We start from the raw sequence: 13,993 nt of genomic DNA, 5'->3' as shown, positions 1-13,993 counted from the left end.
AAACCTCTCCAAACACTGATACTCAGAGGTAATAAGAACAAGTATGATGACATCTCTATTACATAGAACTTTATTCTCATGTGATTTCAGGTTTTGCTTTTATTATTAAATTTTAAAATATCTGTGTATTGGGTAGAAGCAGAGAGAAATCAAGAGGGAAAGAGCAGAGAGGGATGGAGAAAGAGAGATACCTGCAGACTTGCTTCACCACTCATGAAGATTCCCCCCTGAAGTAGGGACCAAACGCTTAAATCCAGCTCCTTGCACACTGTAATGAGTGCAGTCAGCCTGGGCTGGGTGGTGACACACTGAATTAATGCACATAGTAAGAAGCACAAGGACATGTTCAAGGTTTCTGGTTCAAGACCCTGGCTCCCCACCAGCAGGAGGGTTAGCTTTACAAGTGGTGAAGCAGGTCTGCAGATGTCTGTCTTTCTCTGTCCTTCTCTATCTTTCCCTTCCCCCTCAATTTCTCTCTGTCTTATCCCCATCCCCAAAAAAAATTTGGAAAAGAAAAACGGCCACAGAAGCAGTAGATTCACAGTGCAGGCACTGAGCCCCAGTGATAATCCTGGAAGCAATGAAAAAAAAAAAAACAACAAACAAACACTGAAAAAAAAATGAGTTCACTCAACCAAGTGTACTGTCGCATGGCCTCCAGGTTTTGCTTTAAACTATGTGAAGCCATTCTGTCATTGTTCTTGAAGAATTCTCCTGTGACGCACCTGGTAGAATCTAATCTCATGAGGTAGGAAGATGTTTATTTTATGGGGATCTCTTAGAGTGTCAACAGCCAAGACTCCAAAGATCCTCATATGTGCATCCTGAAGAGGCAGAGCCAGGAATGATCCATTGTGATCAGTCTTACAGGAATGATTCCAGAAAAAGATGTTTCCATGGTGCTGAACCTGGGGGACATGGATTGGCTTCCCTTCATCCACTACTGTAAAACTGAGGAATAGGATAGGAGAAAAACAGGAGGATTTCAGATTAAATTATACAGGAATATGAGTGAATTCTTCATTTGTATTGCCAGAGAAGATACAATGGCCAGTTTGGAGAGTAACTTGTCAAAAAACCGGTTGAGAATATTACAGAGAAAACATATAAATGGGTTGCAGGAAATATAATTTAAAGAGCAAGCAGAATAATTGAGCTGATATTGTGAATCCCTACATGGTGAAGTAGGTAAGAGTGAACTCTGGAAATGATCAGAAGAAACCATCCAACACTGGAAACCCACCCACTTTAGCATCATTGCTGACTTGAGACATTTCTCTCCTGGGCAGCTAATCGGGATTTCAGTATGAGTTTACTTCAGAAAGGGAATTGCTCTTTAGAACAGTGAAATTAACCTCCAAAAAATTCTTACCTGATCCCCTTCATGTCCCTGTAGAGCACACCATTCAGTACATACGGAGCATCATCCAGAGTACAGGCTACATTCCTCAAGAGAACATTCCCTCTAGAAGGAAGGCGTAGGTTTTCTTCTAAGAGGGATATATGAGCACTGATTTTCTTATTTCCATGGGCTTCAGCATCCTATAACAAAGTCTCTTTTACTATGTATTTTCCAGTAGTCAGAGCTATTCTCCTAATGATGTCTCCTAATGGTCAGCTTGTGTGTCTGACTCTAGTAATTTCATTTTACTGAATAAATGACACAGGTCCTAGCATTAATGGACAGTGAGGGAAAAGGTGACACCACAGAAGTCCCCAAATCTGAGTTTTAGTGATTGGAATGGACACATTTTATGGTTTAGGAACAAAGGAAAGGAAGTAGGGGAGAGAGAAAGAAAGGAAGGAAGGAAGGAAGGAAGGAAGGAAGGAAGGAAGAAAGGAAGAGAGGGACAGAGAGTGAAGGGAGAGGAAAAGAAAAGGGAAGAGTGGGGGATGAAGAAAGCGAGCCCTTAAGTCTGCTCCAATGTAAAGCTTTAGAATTTGGGTCCCTGAACCATAGTCATACTGGGCTTTAGTTAAAGCAGACTAGAGTGTAAAGGTATTTATGGCAGAGAAAAAGGGGAACAGACTTCGTTGTACTCATATTTCCTGACCATCTACTAAGGTGTGAATGTGAAAAAATGTTCTCCAGGAATTCTTAGTACAGTTTAATGAATACACTTGATTTATGTCATTTCAGGAAAAAAATTTCTTTAGGCCAATAAAATATAAACTATATGCAATTACTATTTCTAATTAAAATATCTGAAGTCTCTGTACCTAAAACATTGTTATTAACAATATTATGTGTTAATACATCAATTGAACATGTCCATAAAATGGGAACATGAGAGGGACCAGATGTTGGCACGCCTAGTTAAGCACACACAGTGTGAAGTACAAAGACTTGCTCAAGGATCCTGGTTTGAGCCCCTGGCTCCCCACCTGCAGGAGGGCTGCTGCACATACAGTAAAGCAGGGTCTCAGGTGTTTCTCCCCCCCTCTGTCTTCCCCTCCCTTCTCAATTTCTCTCTGTCCTATCCAAAAAAAAAAAATCAAAAAAGTGGCCACAGGAACAGTGGATTCATAGTGCAGACACCAAGCCCCAGCAATAACCCTAGAGGCAAATAAATAAATAAATAAAATAAAAATAAAATGGGAACATTTGACACTTTTCTTACTATTTGTATCTATTCTCTCTCTCTCTCTCTCTCTCTCTCTCTCTCTCTCTCTCAACCAGTGGAAAAGTCAGCCTGAGAGTAGTAGAATTACACACATCTGACATTCTGGAACCCTCCCCCCCAAAAAAATCTACTGGACACCTACTAGTCCTGCCTGCCTGCCTTTACAGAGTAGGGGGTCTCACACATGCAAAATTTCATCCTTTCCAAACCAATTTTTTTCACTCAGATAGAGGCACCAAAACTTCCTCTGGTGTTGCACTTCCATGAGGTACTGAAGGCAAACCCAGACTATATGTATATCTTACCAGGTTTTTTTTTTTCCTCCAGGGTTATTGCTGGAACTCGGTACCTGCACTATGAATCCACTGCTCCTGGAGACCATTTTTCTCCATTTTGTTGCCCATGTTGTTGTTATTGCTCTTGTTGTTGGATAGGACAGAGAGAAATCGAAAGAAAAGGGAACGACAGAGAGGGGGAGAGATAGACATCTGAAGACCTGCTTCACCGCTTGTGAAGCACCCCCCCCCCCCCCCCGCCATGTGCACTTAACCTGCTGCAGTACAGCCTGGCCCACACCAGGGTTATTTTTTTAACTGCCACCAGCAGTATATTGGAACTCGGTGCTGGCACTTAAATCCACCACCATTTTTTGCTTGTTTTTTTAAATATATATTTTTTAATTTTATTGATTTATTTATTAGATAGAAACAGCCAGAAATTGAGAGGGAAGGGGGTGATAGAGAAAGAGAGAGAGACACCTGCAGTCCTGCCTCACCACTTGTGAAGCTTTCCCCTGCAGGTGGGGACTGGAGGCTTGAACCTGGGTCCTTATGCACCGTAATGTGTGCACTCAACCAGGTGTGCCACCCCACCCGGCCCCCATTTTTTGCTTTTTAAAATTTGTTTTGTTTTATATTGTATTTGACAGGTCAGAAAGAAATTGGAAGGGAGAGGAAGAGACAGAAAAGGAGAGAGAAAGCTGGACACTTTTAGCCCTGTTTCATTGCTCCTGAAGTCTGCCCTGCAGGGCTTAAACACAAGTCCTTGTGCTTGGTAATACATGCACTCAACTGGGTGTACTACTTTAGGCCTGGCTTCCTTGGATATTTTTGATATTAGTTTACTGTCTGTTGTAAATTTATTTGACTCTTAGCACAAGTGCAATTAGGAATCCCATGACATAATTCTGTCATTTATACCTTTCCTCTCTATTTGCCAACCTGTAAATCATTCCAATTGTATTTCTCTTAGACTTTGAGCCATTGTATTGTGTTACAGTGTTGCAGTGCCCAGTGAGTTTTCAAAAGAATTTGGTATTCTCTACTCTTGTAACCATTAAACATCAACTACTATGAGGAGAATTTTCCTCTTATGTTTCATGTTAGAAAACACACCTGGGTGAGGGCCTTAAAAGTCTCACTGTACACGGGCTCCAAGGAGACTCCACTTGTCTCAGCAGCATACTGGATTTGGTGCAGCCACTTGCGTCTGGCACAATTCCTCAGACTCTCAACATGGGTTCTTTCTAAAGCATTCATCAGGAACTCCACGAGACTTTCCAAAACAAGATCTTCATTGCCCCTGAGTTCAGCTACCACCAATTCTATGTATTTCTGAAATTGTTTTGAAGATAACTTCACTTCATAACCATGGTGTGGTTTAGGGAATGGGAAGTGTAGTTTAGCTAAAAAACATAAACACAAAAGCAAGAACTTACCAAAACTTTATTTATCTGTGAGAGGAACTTTCATTCCCCCTTTTACAGAAAATTGAAGTTCTTGAAAATGCTCCCCAGGGAAACCTTAGTGTATTAAAAGGCATCTCTAAGCAAGCAAACTGCTCATAAGACTTATGAGAACTATGGTGGTTATCTTTGGGAGGTGTGTGTGGAGATACAGAACTCTGGTTGTGGGTGTGGTATGGGACTACAAATTGTAATCTCACAATCTTATAACAAACTATTAATAATAATAAAAGCATCTATAGACTGAGCAGAACATCTTACAGTCACTTCCTATGCTGATGCTATATTATATATTTGAAAGTTGCCAACAGAGTTGATCTTTTTTTTTTTTTTTTTTTTTTTTTTGCCTCCAGGGTTATTGCTGGGGCTCGGAGCCTGCACCATGAATCCACTGCTCCTGAAGGCTTTTTTTTTTTTCCTTTTGTTGCTCTTGTTGTTTTATCGTTATTGTGGTCATTATTATTGCTGTTATTGATGCCGTTGTTGCTGGATAGGACAGAGAGAAATGGAGAGAAAGGAAGACAGAGAGAGGGAGAGAAAGATAGACACTTGCAAGCCTGCTTCACTGCTTGTGAAGCGACCCCCTTGCAGGTGGGGAGCCGGAAGCTAGAACCAGGATTCTTCCGCTGGTCCTTGAGCTTAGCACCATGTGCACTTAACCTGCTGTGCTACTGCCCGACTCCCAGATCTTCTATTTTCTTACTGCATGGAGGAAATGGTAATTACATATCATGATGCAGTTATTAACTGGTGCTAGTATGGCGAGTATTTTGTAACATGTAAGTGTAGAAAAATCCACATGTTGAATACCATAAACTTACACAATGGCATATGCTTATTATTTATTAATAAATATAAAAACTATATACCCATTCTAGTTGGTGTGAAGTAATATCTCATGATTTACCTCATGATTTGAGCACAACTAGTGTTGTAGCTATACACTTCATAGTACTGGGAAACTTAAAGACACAACTTAATAGAAAACCTTTTATATTTTTACCTTTTTTCATAGATTCTTTTTCCATTCCTTCCTTGTATGTGTACAAGAGTTGATCAACTTCCTTTAGATCCAGGAAACCTGAGCCATCATTGTCCCACTTCTGAAAGAGGGCTTCCAGAAGAAGTCCCCGTAGGGTGCAGGAAGCCTTGAGTCTAGCCTATGGTACAAAGAGAATAACAAGTCCCAGAAAACACACTGTTCATTGTGCTAGCTGGAACCCTGTATTTATTCCTGCCAAGGCAGTAGTTTTCATAAAAACAGCTTTACTTTAGGATTAATCATGGTATCAGTTGGAAAGGAACATTTAATCCTCTTAAATACCATCTCTCTGTTTTGAACTTTAGACCAAAATTCACTGTTATACCACACTGAATCCGAAAGGGAACTACATTCCCTAAGAGACTTTGTGTGTATGTGGAGAGTCTTGGATTCAATCCTTTCCACTCTTGCTGATTGTTCAGGATGTGAAAACACATGACATGTTCTGCCTGGTTTCTTTGTGAGATGTGTTTTGTAGTAAAGGAGGAATAAATGACAGTATTAAAACACTAAAAAAAATGACTTTGCTCAAAAATTCTTTTTAATATTTCACATACACCTAATTGACATTTATTTTATTTACCTTCTAGGCTTTACTAGGTTGACTTTTATCAATTAGATAATTTAATTATTTTATGCTATCTAGATAGATCTAATTGCCAAAGAAAGTGATATATACCACTTGACTCACAGGCAAAAGGATAGCAACTTCAGAATTAGATTAAGAAGACTCAGAGCTAATGAAATTACTGACCATGGTGGGTGAGTCTACTTTAAGGCTCCCCCCACCCCTCTATTGTTTCTTTACCAAAGCACTGCTCAGCTTTGGTTTATGCTGGTGTGGGAGGACTGAACCTGGGATTTTGGAGCCTCAGGGATGAGTCTTTATACTACCTTCAATACTTTATGTATTTTATAAAAAAAAAAAAAGCACAGAGGTTGTTGATACCAGCTCTATATATGCATTTATTAGCATCCGGTGTACAATTCTACCACTCCCAAGCATTATTTATTTATTTACTAGAGCATTGCTCAGCTCTAGCTTATGATGGTGATGGGGATTGTCAGTGAGGTACAGAGGGATGGATGGATGGATGGATGGATAGATAGATGACAGATAGATAGACAAACTGACTCAACCAGAGAGAGGCTCATCTCTGACTTATAGTGATGCTAGAGGTTGATCCTGAGACTTTAGAGCCTGAAGCATAAAGTCTTTTGCATTACCACTATGCTACCTCCCCAGCCTCACTTGTAACTTTTTAAAGATGAGTCATACAGCTGAGGCTGAAAGATTTATTTACAATGGTGACCTCATTTGTTTCATTGATAATGTTACATACCTGTTCTAAGTCATTTATTTTCTCTTCTTTTGTTTCAGCATAATGCTTCCTAAAAAAGGAAGTGAGAGACTCACTGACACTCAGAGGAGTAGCTTCACCAATGAACATCTCCAGCAGTTGCACAAATTGGAGCAGATTGAAGGACTCTCTATTGAAGGCGCTCCTACATTTTGCTTTCTTGTAAGACTGAATATTTCTGATAATTGAGTGTAGCTCTGTCAAGCAGGAAATACACAAAACAGTAAGGCAGGTTATTTTCTCAAGAGGTAGGGAAAATGTTTGGACACTTATTGTAATAAACAATTGCTACTTTTTCCCCCTTTAGGAATCTATGTTCCCTTGATGAGGACAATACTTTCCCCCAACCTTTTATTTAATTTTAAAAATTGCTGCCAGGAGCAGTGGATTAGAGTTTTGTTGTTGTTGTTGTTGTTTACCTCCAGGGTTACTGGTGCCTGCACTATGAATCCACTGTTCCTGTGGCCATTTTTTTTTTTTTATAAGACAGAGAGAAATTGAGAGAGGAGGAGGGATAGGGAGAAAGGTAGACACACTTGCAGATCTGCTTCACCACTTGTAAAGCAACCTCTCTGCAGGTGGGGAGCTAGGGGCTCATACCAGGATCCTTACACAGGTCCTTGCACTTTGTACTATGTGCACTTAACCTGGTGTGCCACCACCTGGCTCCCTCCTTTTTTAATTCAATAAAACATCTCTCTCACTATCAGTTTAGATAAAGTCCAGCCAATTACTCATACATGATCATAATGTAAACCATTATAGGTCAGTGATCAATAGCCCCAGAATTTTGAGGGGAACTGTAGGGGAAGAATCACTCTTTCTTCTGATATCAGACGAGATCAGGCGTGTTCAGGATGGTATGGCCGTAGACAGAATCACTCTTTATACTCAGATTGCTGAACTTGCAGGTTATTGATTTAGTGATGCTCTCATGGACCGAGGCTGTGTAATGAGTGCCTATATTACCATGTGCAAGGACATGGGTTCAAACTTTCCCTTCTCATCTGCAAGGAGAAGCTTTACCAGTAGTGAAGTAGGTCTGCATGTGTCTATCTTTCTCTATCCCTTCCCAAATTCTCTCTGATCTATCAAGTAAAATAGAAATGAAAGAAATGGGAGAGAGAGGAGGGGGAGGGAGAGAAGAGGGAGAGAAAGAGAAAGACATGGCCTCTAGGAGCCATCTCTTCGTAGTGCTGGCTCTGAGCCCCAGTGGTAATCCTGGTGGCAAAGAAAGAGAAGAGAAGAGAAGAGAAGAGAAGAGAAGAGAAGAGAAGAGAAGAGAAGAGAAGAGAAGAGAAGAGAGGAGAGAAGATCCTCTCATGGATGTTTTTGCAATGATATGGAGAAAACTGCCTAAAACTGAAATTACACAGTGAAGAACAGGACTAAAAGATAGAGAGACATGTTGAGTTTATACATTGAGTTCTTGGCTTTAGCTGTGTCTGAAGTCAGCTACAGTGTGGCTTTATTTAAATAACTCTGTAAATCCCATCACTGAAACCTCTCCCCCAAAGAGTCTTGGCTATTGTCTTTATCATGAAGCTCAATGTTATTATATGAAGCAAGTTTATAAAATGTTAGTCCAGTGACTTGTGTTTATTTGCTAGATCAGTCATTTGTGACCTTATGATTTCCATATGCAATCTAACATGACTTTAAAGTGATCACACATGAAAATGTTTAACTGTAAAACAAACATGAAAGAAAGAAATAAGAGTAGGGAAAAGAAGAACATGAACTACCAAGTCACAAAAGTTTGACTTTTCAAGAAAATATTTTGTTATTAGAAAAAAATTTATTTGACCCAGGTTTAATGGAAGAAAACATTACTAGTAAGAAATAAATGTTGGTATGATTAGTTCTACTACTTTTTTTAAAAAAATATATTTATTTATTGGATAGAGACAGGTAGAAATTGAGAGGGAAGGGGATGATAGGGAGGGAGAGAGACAGAGAGACACCTGCAGCCCTGCTTCATCACTTGTGAAGCTTTCCCCCTGCAGGTGGGAACCAGGGGATCAAACCTGAGTCCTTGCACATTGTAACATGTGCGCTCAGCCAGGTGCACCACCACCTGGCCCCAGTTCTACTACTTATTGATGAAAGAAAATAATAACAACTCTGAAGTAAAGTAAAAGTATCTGCTATGTTACCCTGGTTCAAGTCCAGCCTTCACTTCATTGAAAGACACTTCAGTGCTGTGTTCTCTTTCACTCTGTTTCTCTCTGTGTGTCCTTTTGTCTCTGTCTCAATCTGAAAAAGTCACCCTGAAGCAATGAAACCCCAGACAAATCAAAATATAACAATATAATATAAGTACTTGTTGGAGTAATCATTAGATACACAGTCTGAGAGCTAGAAGCTCCTCTGTTCTCTCTGTTAAGTAGATATTTCTTTTTTGTTAATTGTATGTTTCCATTTTTTCCTTTTATTTGATAGAACAGAAAAAAATTGAGAGGGAAGGTAGAGAGGGAGTAAGGGAGAGAGAGAGAGAGAGAGAGAGAGAGGCAGAGGGAGAGGGAGAGGGGGAGAGGGGGAGAGGGGGAGAGGGAGAGGGAGAGAGAGAGAGACTAACTTCTTTTTTTAAATTTTTTTAATATTTATTTTATTTATTTATTCCCTTTTGTTACCCTTGTTTTATTGTTGTAGTTATTACTGTTGTTGTCATTGTTGGATAGGACAGAGAGAAATGGAGAGAGGAGGGGAAGACAGAGAGGAGGAGAGAAAGATAGACACCTGCAGACCTGCTTCACCGCCTGTGAAGCGACTCCCCTGCAGGTGGGGAGGAGACTAACTTCTATAGGCCTGTTTCACTAATTGTGAAGATTGCCCTCTGCAGGTTGGGGCCAGAGGCTTGAACCTGAGTTCTTGCACACAGTAGTTTGTGCATTCAACTGGTATGCCACCATCTGGCCCCAGTAGATATTTCTTTAAAAGCAAAACTAAATAAAACAGAAAACATTTGTTGATATGCCAATAAGAAATGAACTGAGGACCTCCCATATATCTTATATTGTTAAGCAGCCTCCAGGTTTCTTTTTCTTTAATTGGGGTGGAGGAGGTGGAAAAAGGCATACAATGAGACAGCACAGCTTTACCATTCCTGAAGTTCCCTCAGTGCTGTCTGTGTTGCTCCCACATGGTTCTAGGACTTCTGCATGGCAGTCGCTCTACCCTGTAAAAAACCTCGTGCCCCCCTCCTCTTTCTCTGTCTCTCTCTCCTCCAGAGTTATTGCTGGGGCTTGGTGCAATAACTCCTGGAGACCATTTTTCCTTTTATTTCTATATTATTTGGTAGGGCAGAGGGAAATTGAGAGGGGAGAGAGAAACAGAGGGAGAGAGAAAGATAGACACCTGCGGAAGTGCTTTACTGCTCATGAAGCATCCCAGCTGCAGGTGGGAGTGGGGGCTCAAACCTGGGTCCTTGCACAGGTTTTTGTGCCTAATATTATGTGTACTTAACTGGGTGTGCCACCACCCAGCCCCAGTGTTTCTATTTTAAAAATACATTTTATTTATTGTAATATGTGCACTCAACTGCATGCACCACCACCTGACCCCATAGCTGTTTCCTTATAGGTCATCAGAAACAGAATAGGTTCTCATATATTTGGGTGCAGAATTAACAAGGAAAGCAATAGTTTATATTGACTTCTAATATCTACTATCTGATTCCCATTGTATATACTTGGGTCATAGGTTTGGGGAGAAAAGATTGTAGTGACAGAGTTTAATAATGCACATGCTTTAAAACCAAATAGCATTCAGCAATAGCACATGCTTACAAGTACACTTTCACCAAAAAAAAAAAAAAATCCATATTGCATATGTTTAGATCCACCAGCTCAAGTGGTGAAGACAGAATCCCCCTGGAATTGTGTCTTGGCTAAGTCCATTTTTTTTGTCAAGAGGTACCACAATAAATAACATTCACCTGTTGAACTACCATCTTTGTTATTAATATGTACCTGTGAGTCTGGGGTTGTTATAGATTAAATTTGCTTGTTCCTCATCTTCACAATTGAGATATTTTTCCTTCCAATTACAAGATAAAAGGTCACCTATGAAATACACATTTCATAATATTCAATACTTCAATTTAACTTCACTTTCACACAGTTTTTACTTCAGAGAATAAATTAAATGAAGGTTAAATGACTCACCCGACCATGGCTTTCCTTCTATTGTTTTACCTTTGGGTTCACAGGCTTTGTCTTTCTGATTTTTCTGTTCTGTAGTTTCTAAAAGGTACAAAAAATACTTACAAATGGAATATTATATATCTGACTACATATTCTAAAGTTAAATAATATGAGAAATTTTCTCGCATGTAGAACACCAGAAACTTTTTTTCAGATACTTTCCCATATATACTGTGCCATAATTAACCCACAAAGAAATAACTTAGTACCTCTTTAAAAAGCATTTATTTATTCATTAATGACAGAGAGAAGAGGAGGAAAAAGATAAAGCCCGAGCATCACTCTGGCATATGTGATGTTAGGGGTCTACTTCAAGTCTTCATACTTGAGTCCATCATTTCATCCACTGTGTCACCTCCTGGGCTACCACTGAATATCTTTAGTTGTTGATAGTAATTCTGCTACAAAAGCTATTTGTTATCCAAATTTGGCCAGGCAAAATGAGAGCTACATTTCGTAGCTTCCCTCACAGCTAGGATTCATTATATGCCTCTATTCTGCCCAATCCATATGCAATATGGATTTTTTTTTTTTGATGGAAGAGAAGTGATATTATAGCCACATCTTCTCCTTACCTACCAGTTAGAATGTGGACACAGTGCTGAAGCCTTTGAACTATGTGGTTAGAGAAAACACAAGATTGAAGGAGTATAGATTTCATGGCACTGAGATTCACATAAGTTTTGACTATTATATATGAAAGAAACTCCTATCATATATACATATATATATGTATATATACATACATACATACATATATATATAGTTTTGTTTTTAAGGATTTTGGGGGGAGATACCAGGACCTCTCATATATGTGTTTCAATATAAATAAATAAAAAATCTAGGGGAGTCGGGCGGTAGCGCAGCGGGTTAAGCGAATGTGGCGTGAAGCACAAGGACTGACATACGGATCCTGGTTCGAGCCCCCGGCTCCCCACCTGCAGGGGAGTCGCTTCATAAGTTGTGGGGCAGGTCTGCAGGCGCCTATCCTTCTCTTCCCTCTCTGTCTTCTCCTCCTCTCTCCACTTCTCTCTGTCCTACCCAACAACAAAAATAATAATTACAACAATAAAACAACAAGGGCAACAAAAAGGAAAATAAATAAATATTAAAAATTTTTTTTAAAAAAATCTGGACCCTGAAGGCTGCTCATTACATGCTCAAAGCACTGAGTTCACTTCCTGGTGCCATACACATTTAAAAAATTGAAACTTTTTCAGAATATAGTCTTTCCTTCCTTCCTCCCTTCCTTCCTTCCTTCCTTGCTTCTTTCCTTGCTTGCTGATTAATTTTCCTTTTTTTTTTTTATTTCAGATAAACAAGTAAAAACAAGATGCCACAGTACTGCCGCACACCCATTAAAATTCACCTAATATGTGGTGGTGCTCCCATGTAGTATAAAGTCTCAACTTAGGACGCTGCATGTGTTAAAGTGCGTACTCTAAAAGGTGAGCTATGTCCCAGTCCATGGTGTGTGTGTGTGTGTGTTTCCGCAATACCACTATTTCTTCTGTTTTTATTTTTTAGGACACTTATTTGGGAATCACTGTTAGATACCATCATACAGCCAAACTTAAGTCCTCACTAATATACCATCTGATTGAATAGCAGCTTCTCAAATTTTTATTTGGTACTCCTACTAGTAAGGAGAGCCAGCTTCTTGTTATTGATGTTGTCGTTGTTGGATAGGACAGAGAGAAATGGAGAGAGATAGGGAAGACAGAGAGGGGGAGAGAAAGATAGACACCTGCAGGCCTGCTTCACTGCTTGTGAAGCGACTCCCCTGCAGGTGGGGAGCCAGGGGCTCAAACTGGGATCCTTGCGCTCGACCTTGTGTTGTGCGCCACCCGTGCTTAACCCGCTGCCCGACTCCCATGCTTAGATTTCCACTGCAGTTCTGTGACAGAAGTTCTAGCTAACAACAGACACATTCTAGTTTACAGTGACTGGTTGTTTAATGTCTAGTTTTATGCTTTGTAGCACAATCCTCTTGAGGTTTGCATGACCTCATATATCAGAAATGAGCCTAATTTAAATGTATATTTTTCTGGGGCCAGGTGATGGTTAACCTGGGTAAGAATACATGTTACCATGCTTAAGGACCTGGGTTCCAGCCCTCAATCCATAGGTGGGAAGCTTCACAAATGGTGAGGCAGTGCTACAAGTATTTCTCCCTCCCCACCCCAATTTCTCTCTTTCCTATCAAATAAAAGAAATAAAATGGCTACAGATAGTGGTGGATCATGACAAACAATGAACTCCAGAGATAAAGCTTGTGGCAATAACAGAAAAGAAAGCAAGCAACGAAAGAAATGACTATTATCTGTAAAGGTTTCATTTTTTTTTTCAAATGTGTATGGCACCACGGAGTGAACTCAGTGCTTTGAGCACGTACAGTACAGATGAGCAGCCTTCCCAGTCCAGCTTTTTTATTTTCTATCCCACACTCCACCACTGCCCTCATTTTTTCAATAATGAGAAAGAAGGAAAGACACCACAGTGTCAGAGATTCTTCCAGTGCAGTGAGGGCTGGGCTCCAACCTGGGTTACATGTATGGAAAAACAAGAACACTATTCAGGTAAGCTATTTTGCTGGCTCAGCCCAATTTTGCTTTCTTTCCTTCCTTCCTTTCTTTTTTGGAGGGGGAAGGATGGAGGAAGAGGGAGAGAGAAATAGACAGAGAGAAAGAGAGAGGAGAAACATATAATACTATTCCATCATCCATAGTACTTGCAAGGTGTTATTTATGATGCTCCCACTGCAAGACTCAAACTTAGTACCTCAAGTACGGTTAGTTGTACATTTTACCCAGTAAGCTATCTTCTGCCTCCAAGAAGAGAATTTAAAAACCACTCTACAAAGTTATTTGGAAAAATAAAAAGAGGCTGGGTGGTAGTTTCCCTGGTAGATGACACATGTTACCACATAGATGACACATGTTACCACGTATGAAGACCAGGGAGGGGTGTATCATAAGCAGAGGAGCAGTATTTCAGGTCTCTTTCCTTCGCTTTCT

At 40.0% G+C, this 13,993-nt stretch overlaps 1 protein-coding gene across 2 annotated transcripts in view; it reads right to left on the bottom strand.

Annotated features, from left to right (window-relative positions):
• Positions 1-13,993, bottom strand: part of EFCAB5 (EF-hand calcium binding domain 5) — a 104,639-nt gene that overhangs the window by 28,300 nt on the left and 62,346 nt on the right. For both annotated transcript variants that reach the window (XM_060204082.1, XM_060204083.1), the window contains 7 exons: positions 10,938-11,015; positions 10,743-10,835; positions 6,754-6,968; positions 5,372-5,528; positions 4,019-4,308; positions 1,373-1,542; positions 726-951 (listed from right to left, as the gene is read on the bottom strand). In XM_060204082.1, coding sequence (XP_060060065.1) covers positions 726-951; positions 1,373-1,542; positions 4,019-4,308; positions 5,372-5,528; positions 6,754-6,968; positions 10,743-10,835; positions 10,938-11,015 — 1,229 coding nt within the window. The remainder of the gene's footprint in view (positions 1-725; positions 952-1,372; positions 1,543-4,018; positions 4,309-5,371; positions 5,529-6,753; positions 6,969-10,742; positions 10,836-10,937; positions 11,016-13,993) is intronic.

Source organism: Erinaceus europaeus, chromosome 12, assembly GCF_950295315.1.
Source record: "Erinaceus europaeus chromosome 12, mEriEur2.1, whole genome shotgun sequence".
In the NCBI taxonomy this organism is placed as follows: domain Eukaryota; kingdom Metazoa; phylum Chordata; class Mammalia; order Eulipotyphla; family Erinaceidae; genus Erinaceus; species Erinaceus europaeus.
This window is presented reverse-complemented; position numbering and strand designations above follow the sequence as displayed.